This window comes from Carlito syrichta, unplaced genomic scaffold, assembly GCF_000164805.1.
Source record: "Carlito syrichta isolate Samal-C Ts95f unplaced genomic scaffold, Tarsius_syrichta-2.0.1 Scaffold315142, whole genome shotgun sequence".
Taxonomy (NCBI): Eukaryota; Metazoa; Chordata; class Mammalia; order Primates; family Tarsiidae; genus Carlito; species Carlito syrichta.
Genome location: NW_007259238.1, coordinates 1,069,153 through 1,080,239, shown reverse-complemented (window position 1 = coordinate 1,080,239; position 11,087 = coordinate 1,069,153). Strand labels below are relative to the sequence as shown.

The window sequence follows — 11,087 nt, the reverse complement described above, 5'->3', positions numbered from 1 at the left end:
CAGCAGTCACAACTCATTTCTTCCATGAATATTTCTTGCTGCTCTCCCAGAGACGGATGAAGCTTTCCAGAAAAGCCTACAACTGAAACACCTGGCTCCAGACGTCTTCCCAGGTGCGTGCTCCTAGCAAAATAATGGAGCAGAGTGGTACTTGCAGATGGAGGCTGCTTATCAGGGTGGGGACTGAGATTTTCCCATTTCTAACAATTCCCAGGTGATGCCTAAGGATCAAGCTGTGAATAGCAGGGGAGTAGAATGTTTCTGACTCTAACTCACCTCCCCACTAGCTTCTCTGACAATCGATGATGACCGACTGACTGTGGTTGGAGAGAAGGCTACTCCATGGTGCGGGCCTCTCATGGGGTACGGAAAGGTGCCTGGTACTTTGAAATCACTGTGGATGAAATGCCACCAGATACTGCTGCCAGGCTGGGTTGGTCCCAGTCCTTAGGTAACCTTCAAGCTCCCTTAGGTTATGACAAATTTAGCTATTCTTGGAGGTGCAAAAAGGGAACCAAATTCCACCAGTCCATTGGCAGACACTACTCTTCTGGCTATGGACAGGGTGACGTCCTAGGATTTTATATTAATCTTCCTGAAGACACAGAGACAGCCAAGTCATTGCCTGATACTTACAAAGATAAGGCTTTGATAAAGTTCAAGAGTTACTTGTATTTTGAGGAGAAAGACTTTGTGGAAAAAGCAGAGAAGAGCCTAAAGCAAACTCCCCATAGTGAGATAATATTTTATAAAAATGGTGTCAATCAAGGAGTGGCCTACGAAGACATTTTTGAGGGGGTTTACTTCCCAGCCATCTCACTGTACAAGAGCTGCACGGTTTCCATTAACTTTGGACCATGCTTCAAGTATCCGCCAAAGGATCTCACATACCGCCCTATGAGTGACATGGGCTGGGGCGCTGTGGTCGAGCACACCCTTGCTGATGTCTTGTACCATGTGGAGACGGAAGTGGATGGGAGGCGCAGTCCCCCCTGGGAACCCTGACCAGCTCCCTCTTTTCAGACATGGACTTTCTGGGGAATAGTATTAAGGGGTGTGTTTTTGTTTTTGAACTGTCTCAAATGTTTCCAAAGATGCTGCAGAACACAGCCTCTCCTTTTTGCAAGTTAAAAGGTTGGGTAGGACTGTGGGAGACCCCAGCCCTCCAGTGTTCCCACCCCACTTCAGTAAATGCTCTTATTGTGTGTGCCACAAGCCAACACCTGCTGATCCCAGGATCCTTTAAGCTCCCTGTGAAATTGGTGCTGTACCATGTGCCCTTCTAGCTGGGACTTGTGACTTTACTGTATTTTCTAAGGAGTGCATAATCCTGTCCAAGTAACTTATTTAAAGACATTTCCCTTTGTGTGTATTGGTTCCATCCCACCTTTTTCCAGGGAAGTGGTGTGCCTGTTTTGCAGAGTAACTGAAATCCATAGCTGTACATTCCAAACCAGTCCAGCGAGCTGTTTCCTTCTGGTGTGGCTTTGGTTTTGTCAGTAATTTTGAAATATACCTTTGAACAGTGGGATCACTGAAACTAAACTATTAGATCTCTAGAACTATAATTGTGAAAAGAACTTACTTGCAGCTTTAACAAATGAGAAACTCCTCCCAAATAAAGCTTGTGTGGAAGTTTTTGTGGCTCTTTGCTTCCCTTCAGGTTGGGTTCCTCTTGGTGACCGTGTCAGCAGTGTGAGGAAGGGGAGCCAGTGTGGGAAGGAGAGAGAGATTTCTGACTTGGGTTGCAGCCAACCCTTTGCTTCGTTATCCAAGTCAGCCCCCCTTTATCCTGCAAACGTTGACACCTCGAGGGGATGAACAGAGGTAAAATGGCCGGTGTTCTCCCTGTAGCTCTTGACATGGTGTTCACGTGTGCCAGTGGTTTTCCTGTCGTGCATATTTTCCCTTTTTTTATTTTAAAGATGTGGGGTACAATTCAGGGTATTTTCCTCCTTAACAGCTGAGGATTAAAGAGCAACTTTCATAACATGAGAAACTGGAATGTAAGAATGAGCCTTCCCTTCGGTCCCTTTAGAGCTTATCTGTCTCCCCTTTTTACATCGTCTTAGGGCAAAGGCAGCCCTCCCAAGATTGCTCAAAGACTCCTGTGTGGAACTCTACCTAGGTCACCACTAAGTGAGAGGTGACATGTTGCTGCAGAATCCCCTTATATTATGCCTTTGGCTGTTCTGAATATCCTATTGTCATTTTCCTGTTTAGAAAAGCTCTCAAATTTCAAGAGAATATTGGTATCTTAACATATATTTGTCTCCTAAGGAATCGCCCAGACTCTCTGATTTGGCCATTCCCTATCTCTTTTTTTTTGTTTGTTTTTATTTTTTATTTTGAGTTGGAGTCTCACTCTGTCGCCCAGACTGGAGTACAGTGGCACACTCCTGGTCACCGCAGCCTCGATCTGCTGGGCTCCGGTGATCCTTCCACCTCAACCTTCCAAGTAGCTGGAACTACAGGCACGTGCTACCACACCCGGCTAGTATTCCCTATCTCTTATCAGGCAAGTTAACACAGACTCAACGTGACTAGAGACTGGACTCCCAGCCCTACACACCAGTTCATTCCTGGGCTTATCTCCAATGGCAGACCTGGTTATAAAGCTTCTAGGTCATCAGAGTTTGAAGGATTCCAAGAAAATGAGGGTGGTGGTATTTAGAGGAAGCTGGAGGGCAGTGGCACACTCATGGCCACCCCAGTGTTGACCTGCTGGGCTCCAGCAATCCTTCCACCACAGCCTTCCAAGTAGCTGGAACTACAGGCGCATGCCACCATGCCCAGCTAATTTTTGGTTTATTGTAGAGACGAGGTCTCACCAAGTTGCCCAGGCTGGTCTCGAACCTGTGGGCTCAGCCTCCCAAAGTGCTGGGATTACAGGCCACCGAGTCCGACCATGAAGGTAAATTCTTTGTAATACAAATTATGACATGAGTTGTACATCCACTCTCTATAAAATTTGGTTTTTATGTATTTGGTTTTCATAAATCAGGTTACAGATATTATTTTCTTGTTAAACTTTATATTCAAAAGTGTGTATCTAGCCCTGAATTGTACCCCACATCTTTATAATAAATAAATAAGTAAATAGTGTGTGTGTGTGTTTTCATAAAGTTCAGTTGAAGGGCTTAGAGAATAGCTACTTTTTATATAGTTCTATACAAAATAGATTCTGTAATCAGATCAACAGTGATAACTTTTTTTATTCCAATGTGAAATTAAACAAGTGGGAAAATATCTCCCCAGAGAACACAAAGACAGTTACATAGTTTGAAGGAAGCAAGTTATTATAATCCAGCAAACCAGGGTGTTGAAAGCCCGTTTCTTTACTGTCAGCCTGCAGTCTTGAAACTGGAGTATATGTTGTTTTAACATAAATTTTTTTTTTTTTTTAGTTGGAGTCTTACCCTGTCACCCAGGCTGGAGTACAGTGGCACACTCATGGCCACCACAGCCTCGGCCTGCTGAGCTCAGGTGATCCTTCTGCCTCAGCCTTCCAAGTAGCTGAAACTACAGGCATGTGCTACCACACTCAGCTAATTTTTTTATTTATTGTAGAGATGAGGTCTTACCAAGTTACCCAGGCTGTTCTCAAACCCATGGGCTCAGGCAATCCCCTCACCTCAACCTCCTGTGCTGGGATTATAGTCTTGAACCACCATACCCGGCCAATATATCTTCAAACAAGTAACCGTATTCTCTTAGTTGGTAGTGGAAGATAATTCTGTTCTAGAAATACTTCTCAACACTGATCTTCCTCAAGACTCAGAGTCCTGGGTACACAATAACTTTATCCGTTTCGAAAATAGCCTATTCTAAGAAACAGAATAAATTACAATAAATACCTCCATCAGTTGTAAAATGTTAGTACCTCAATAAATACCAGTGTTCCCACTACTGCTATGTTATTTTTTATTTTATTTTTTTTAATGTTATTTGTCGTTATTTGGTTTTATCTGTTTCTTTGTCTTTTTTTCTTTTTGAGACAAGGTGTTACCATGTTCCCTAGGCTGGTCTCAAACTCTTGGGCTCAAACAGTCCTGCCTCTGTGCACCACCACACCCAGCTCTTATTTTGCTTAATAAATAAACTAGAGTTTCCAAGTGACACAAAGCATGACTGTTATTAAAACAAGAATGAAAAAGCTTCAGGTGGTAATAGGGATTTTTCATACTACTTACCTATTTTATCAAATTCATCCCATCCCAATTTATATTTTTAAAGCATCAGTTCTCTGGCTCCTGGGAAAGGGGATTTGCCATATCACCCTGTTCTCCAGCTATCACTTATCCAAAATTAGTAAAATGTTCACCTATGTAAGTAGAGAAGTTGGCAGTCTCAAGCCAAGTTGACAGCTGTGGCATTCTACTAAATATCATAATTAATAGAAATGTTGACTTTATAATGCTGTTCATTCACATGTGGTACTGCCCTTCCTTTTAATGAGGTAAATAAAAATTCTCAGTTCTAATCTTCATCTTCTGGGGACCATTAATCAGCTGTTACAGAATTCGTCAGCCGATTTAGGGCCAGGCCCAGTGGCTTACACTCCTATTCCCAGCACTTTGGGAGCTGAGGTGGGAGGATCCCTTGAGGCCAGAATTTTGAGACCTGCTTGAGCAACATTGTGAGACCTCCATCTCTACAAAAAATATTTTAAAAATTAACTGGGCATGGTGATGCATGCCTGTAATCCTAGCTGTTTAGAAGATTGAGGTGAAAGGATAGCTTGCACCCAGGAGTTCGAGGCTGCAGTGAACCATGATCATATCACTGCACTCTAGCCTGGGCAACAGATTGAGATCCTGTCTCTAAAAACAACTGATTGGCTGGACTCAGTGGCTCAGCCTGTAATCCCAGCACTTTGGGAGGCCCAGGCGAGTGGATTGTCTGAGCCCGTGGGTTTGAGACCAGCCCAGGCAACTTGGTGAGACCTCGTCTCTACAATAAATTTTTTTAAAATTAGCCGGGCATGGTAGCGCGTGCCTGTAGTTCTGGCTACTTGGAAGGCTGAGGCGGAAGGATCGCCAGAGCCCAGCAGGTTGAGGCTGTGGTGACCGGCACTGCACTCTGGTCTGGGTGAGAGTGAGACTCCAACTCGAAAAAAAAACAAAAAAAATGATTTGGGTTTGTGCTTATTATGGAAATTGAATTTGTATGAAAGATCCTGGCAACAGATTCTGAGTAATTGAAGTAAGTAAATCCCAGAGTTTTATTTCCTTTTAATGAGCTTCAGATTTTAATTTAATTAAAAGCTTTGTCCAGGACTGCTCTAGTATGAAGTTGTAATCTACAAAAGGTTTTTTTTTTTTTTAAAGAGTGTAGAATGTTAAAACAGGTGCAGAGTGAAGTTTTTGTATTATGACTCATTATTCTAACTGGAACTTATAGAGAAGCTGTAGGGAAACCAGTCTAATTAGTTTTATATTTTTCCATAGAGGAAACTTGGACCATCTTTCTGGAAGGAACCTGCTATGGGAGTTTGATGTAGCCCTGTAGTAATTGGAGGAACAGAGGGTGTCTGGGCCCTTTTTATGAGTCTGCTGTGTCTACACAACCTGCAGGGCATGGAGCTCTGGAACCTGGGAAAAGAGCCTCCAGTCCTTAACCATTGCACAGTTTAGCAGTGAATGAAGTTACCTCTGTATCCAAGAGTCTCATTCCTATTTTCTTGGTACTAAAACTTTTGCTGGTCTGAGTCCTAGCATCATACTCTAAACACTACCACTCACCCCCACCACCCACCCCATCCCACTGTCGCCAAGTGGAGTTTGAAACAGGCTTGCAGGCTTCCTGTGGGGGTCTTCCTGACAGCATGCAAACCAGTGCAGCTGGCTGGCCTTTAACACCTGGCCTCCAGGACAGGGCTGGATTCCAGGCGCTTTCGCAGGTGGTTGGCAAAGTCTACCTGGGTCTGTGATAGGACCTGGTTGATGATGGTCTTGGGCAGCCACCCCTGTAGCAGAAGATAGGAGAAGTTGACCATCTTGCGGATGGATGGCCTGCACTCTAGACACCTCCACATCCAATCACAAACACAGGCTGCCTGGGCTTTGGTCTTCCAGCTCTGTTTGTAGAGACAGCCTTGGAACTGACCAGGGTCAAGGGCTGGAGGGCAGCTTTGCATAACCATGTCAGAAGCACAAGATTGGACGTCAACACACATTCAGCCCTGTTGTCCCAACTGTGACCTTGAGTGGGTCACATCACCTTTCTCTCACTTCTGATCTCTGGGCTTAGTTTCCCTCTTTCTAAAATGATGCTTTTAGAGTTGAATTCTGACATGAGGTGTAATATGGAGCTAGTGCAGGCTTTGGAGGTGGTGGGGTAACAACCAGGCCACCACTCAAGCCTCTCACTGCCCAGCAACCTGTGATTCCATCATAGTGAAAGAGGATTCTCTCTGCTCCACATGGGAGGAGGAAGATCCTGTTTCTCTCACAACCCCTTCCGCCCTCAGCCCTCAGCCCACAGCCCTCACCTTGAGGTCAATACTGAGCAGCCAGGTGAGTTTGGTCTTGGAGGGATTTCCCGCCAGCGGGTGGAGCACCATGCAAGTGGGCCTCTGCTCCGCTCTGCAATGAGAAGTCAAGTCAGCAGGACAGTTGGGACTTCTCCGCTGACGAGTTAAACCAGCCACATTTCTGGAGTCCTTGTTTATTTCTAAAGCTCTGCAGGGAAGTACCCTTTGCTGAGGGTCATGTTGAGCAGCTGGCATGGTTCCCAGCTCATCAGAACAAACTCTGCTTACAGCTGGAGTGGAACCTGGGGCCCCTGTGCCCTTTAGTTGCTGGATCACAGGGAGGCTGAGACAGGATTCAGGTTGGGGCTAGAGCCTTGGAGCACCCAGGGAGCTGTGGTGTTCTGAGTGGTATGGATTATTTCAGTTGCCAGTACAGCTGCTCTGGGCACACCCACTGCACCCCAGCCCTGCCCCTAACTTCAGAAAATTATTGAGGTTCTTAAGCTTCTGAGAAGGTCAGGACAAACTGGCTGTGGAAGTAAGGCCAATTTTGTCTTTCTGTTCTACTCGGGTAAATGAGAACCTCCTTTTGGACAAGGAAGTGGGGGATGGGACCAAGGGCTGGTTTCTCGGAGTGGGGGCTTCAGCCCTCCACACACGGGTGCATGCCCACGGCCTGCTCGGAGAGGGGAGGTTTGAGCCTGTGCCCATGGTACCTGATGACCCCATTTTGCTCAGGCATCTGCCCGAAGTGCGTGGCCATGCCCGCCAACACACAGGTGGAGCCTCGGCGCTTGGCACAGCGCACAGTCACGAAGTCCCGGGGCCCCACCAGGTTCCCTGCGGATTCTGCAGCCAGCTCGTGGGTGATGACGGTATCCTTGCCGATCTTCTGTAGGACCTAGCAGGCCATGGGGAACCAGGGTCATTCCTCAGCCTGTGCTGGGCTAAGCACCACCCACGGCTAGCGATCCCCTCCCCCATCCATCTTGCAGACGGGCTCTCGGGTCCCAGTCGCCTGCACCTGGACACCGCACCTTGATCTCCTTGACGTTGGGGTTCCATTCCCCCATCGCCTCCATGCGCTCCACCAGCTCTTCATAGAGTCTTTCCATGGGCTGCTCCACCACCACCTCCAGTCGGAACACCTTGCCCACATCCGGGACCACTTTGCTCAGCACTTTGTCCCCATTTGCCTGTTGGGAAGAAGGAGCCCCAGGATAAAGGTCTGAGGAAAATATTCCCAGCCTGAGTCTCACAGATGATACCTGTCAAGGAGGGGAGGGGAACAGCAAAGGGAATCCAAGCTGAACCTGAGGGAGCCTGGGACACTGATATGTGGAGTCGGTCGCCATCACTGTCCCAGCCTTGTGTGTCTGAAGTCTGGATGAGGTACCTGCTGCCCCCAGACCCTGTATTCTTGGTGGTGAATGTTGATGGTATAAGTGGATGCAGCGGAAAAGACTCTTACTTGACTTCAGAAGCTCAGAGACCCCGAGAGACACCTGGGAGTGGGTGAAATCTGGTCTCCAACCAGTTTAGTTACATCCTTGGGATGTTGGATGGGTCTCAGACTGTGTTAATTCAATACCTCATTTCATACCAGAAGAATGTAGGGCCAGAGAGGTCAGTGATTTACCCAGCGACCCTCAGCTAAGAGTTGTGCTGGCCCAATCCCAGGTTTCTTGACTCCCAAACTAGTAGTCTCTTCACTACTCCAAGAACTTGGGGAAGAGGTGATTATCTGAACTTTGGGTAATGGGCAGCAGATAAGCTTTTGCTGAAGGTAAAGCCACCAAGGTCTCTAATATAGAGCCCCTGGCCTTTCCCATGAGCCTTGTTACCATTCTCAGTGTGGGTACAGTGTTCAGGAGCAGGGAACCCCAGAAGGCCTTGGGCCATGACTGTGATCCAGTCGAGCCCTGCAGCAGGGTGTGACCACATCGCCCCTGCAAGCTCCGCCACAGGTGGGCTGAGATGGTGCACTTGGGCTCTGGGAATTCTGCTTCCAGGCAATGAGATCTTGATGCTCAGAGTTCCCATTGCCTGGTCTCTGCTGAGTGCATGCAGAGGTTAGTGAGAATAAGGGAAGCTACTGGTGCTTCTCAAACAGAAGTCTCCAAGGTGTCTTTTGCAGGGAAGAGCATGTCTGTGGATGTATTCTTGGGAAAGGAGAGTTCTCAAGTTAAAAGTACTTGCTAGCCGGGCTCGGTGGCTCAGCCCGTAATCCCGCGCCTTTGGGAGGCTGAGGTGAGTGGATTGCCTGAGCCCGCGGGTTCGAGACCCGCCTGGGCAGTGAGACCTCATCTCTACAATAAATAAAAAAAAATCAGGCGGGCATGGTAGTGCATGCCTGTAATTCCGGCTACTAGGAAGGCTGAGGCGGAAGGATCGCCGGATCCCAGCAGGCAAGGCTGCGGTGGCCGGAAGCGGCCACTGCACTCCAGCCTGGGCAACAGAGTGAGACCCTGTCTCAAAAAAAAAAAAGTACTTGCTAGGCTGGGCGTGGTAGCACTTTGGGAGGCCCAGGCACGATTGCTTGAGGCCAGGAATTGGAGACTTGTCTAGGCAACCTAGAGAGACCTCATCTCTTCAAAAAATCAAAAATTAGCCGGGCGTGTTGGTGCCTGTAGTCCCAGCTACTCGAGAGGCTGAGGCAGAAGGATCGCCTGAGCCTAGGCGGTTGAGGCTCCAGTGAGCCATGATCATGCCACTGCACTCCGGCCTAGGCAACAGAGTAAGATGCCTATTCAAAAATAAAAATAAGGCCGGGCTCGGTGGCTCAGCCTGTAATCCCAGCACTTTGGGAGGCCAAGGTGAGTGGATTGCCTGAGTCCGCGGGTTCAAGACCTGCCTGCGCAACTTGGCGAGACCTTGTCTCTACAATAAATTTTTAAAAAACTAGCCAGGCGTGGTAGTGCGCGCCTGTAGTTCCAACTACCTGGAAGGCTGAGGCGGAAGGATTACCGGAGCCCAGCAGGTCGAGGCTGCGGTGACTGGGAGCATGCCACTGCACTCCAGGCTGGGCAACAGAGTGAAATTCCAACTCAAAAAATAAAAAATAAAAATAAAAACCTCTTGCTACCCAGTGACTACTACATGAGTCAGGAATTCTGAGAACAGTGACCCTGGCTGACCCTGAGAGCTCAGTGGAGCACTGAGCGACCGCAGGACCCTCTACACCCGCCCTTACCTGCTGGCTCTCCTTCTTCCAGCCCTCCTGGTTGCTGAGGATTCCCAAGGCCATCTGCATGGCCTCTTCTCCCTGCTGCAGATAGGCCAGCTCCTCGTCACTGTAGAGAGTTTCTTCCAGTTGAGAACCTGGGTTCGCAACAGGTGAAGGTCAGAGCTTCCTTCAATTCCTGGCCCCCCACCTGTTCTCATCCCTTAATCTCTGGGTCTGCTATCTCCTCTGAAGAACCAAGACCAAAGCCACAGGGGCCAGCCTGCAGGTCAGATTAGACACAGCACCGCAGGGGACAGGGCGGGAATCTGGCCTTGAGGAGCTCTAGACTGGGGACATCCTCTCAAAATAAAGTGAGAATGAGCAGGAGGGAGCCAGAGTCATGTATGCAATGCATCCTGGGGCCCTCCACCAGCTATGCACCCTGGGAGCACCCTGAGAGCCTCCTGCCACCAGTATGGCCTCAGCACTTACCAAGCAGAGAGCTCCGGAGCCGCACCTGGTCAATCCACACGCCGGGAGTGGGGCCCCCCAGCGCCCTGCGGTTCAGCTCCTGGCCGAGGGTCAGCACAGCTTGGTGCCTCAGGGCTACAGGAAGGGAAGAAGCCGTGATCTAGGGGTTGGAAAGCCTCTCAGAGAGGGCCATTTCACCCTCTCAGCTTGTTACAGGTGAGAGAACTGGCTTGGAGAGGAAGTGACTCTCTTGCTCAGGAACACAGATTCTCAGCAGGAACCTGAACTAGACCCAGGTCACCAATTCCCAATGCAGTGCTCCTTATACCACTCCAGGCTGCCTCCAGGGCCCCAATTCCACCTTCCAGCTGGGGTGGTCATGCCTGGCCCCGCCTGGAGTCAGACTGCACCTGAGCCTGCTGGAGTTTCTCTCCCTGAAAGGGAGAGAAGCTTTGTCTAAGCAATGAGAAAAATCCTACCACAGAAGGCGAATACAACCTGTACACTGAGGTCTGTGTGCCTATGTGAGTGAGAGCTCAGTATGCCACTTCAGTCAGGGGGGGAAGTCTTATTGAGCTAATGAGGAAGCCCCATTGTGGCAGGAAAAATAGAGAGATCGTGACACCGAGACTATTATAGGAAGTGGCACTTTATTATGCTGGCTAGCACAGCATAGCGGGCTGAGAATTTCATGTATCCAAATCAAGCTCGAGCACCCCAGAACAGGTGACCTGGGGTCTTATACCCTCGTTTAGGTAAGGGAGGGGGTCGTGTTGAGTGATTACTATTTCCTTTGGAATCTTACTAGGTTGTACTCAGCAAAATCAGATTTTTCAAAGAACAAGTGGTTTCCAGGAACTGCAGGATTGTAAACCGTCAACTTCAGAAGGGGCTTTAGATAACTCTTTTTCATTTCCATGAAATAGCCAGTCTCTGGGCCATTTGGCCTTTCTTTTTTTTTTTTTTTTGGGTTGG

General features: G+C 48.4%; 2 protein-coding genes across 3 annotated transcripts in view; one reads left to right on the top strand and one right to left on the bottom strand.

Moving 5' to 3' along the window:
• ASH2L (ASH2 like histone lysine methyltransferase complex subunit) overlaps nucleotides 1-1,005 on the top strand; it is a 37,892-nt gene extending 36,887 nt beyond the window's left edge. Inside the window, exon 14 of one of the 2 annotated variants that reach the window (XM_021706096.1) lies at nucleotides 829-1,005. In XM_021706096.1, coding sequence (XP_021561771.1) covers nucleotides 829-1,005 — 177 coding nt within the window. Of the gene's footprint in view, nucleotides 1-451 lie in introns of both variants that reach the window. The other variant, XM_021706095.1, reaches the window with a different exon arrangement.
• Nucleotides 1,006-5,845: 4,840 nt separating this feature from the next.
• Nucleotides 5,846-11,087, bottom strand: part of STAR (steroidogenic acute regulatory protein) — a 7,986-nt gene continuing 2,744 nt past the window's right edge. The window contains exons 3-8 of the mRNA XM_008072370.2: nucleotides 10,134-10,247; nucleotides 9,669-9,796; nucleotides 7,513-7,671; nucleotides 7,192-7,376; nucleotides 6,494-6,587; nucleotides 5,846-5,968 (exon numbers count right to left, since the gene is read on the bottom strand). Coding sequence (XP_008070561.1) covers nucleotides 5,855-5,968; nucleotides 6,494-6,587; nucleotides 7,192-7,376; nucleotides 7,513-7,671; nucleotides 9,669-9,796; nucleotides 10,134-10,247 — 794 coding nt within the window. The 3' untranslated portion in view covers nucleotides 5,846-5,854. The remainder of the gene's footprint in view (nucleotides 5,969-6,493; nucleotides 6,588-7,191; nucleotides 7,377-7,512; nucleotides 7,672-9,668; nucleotides 9,797-10,133; nucleotides 10,248-11,087) is intronic.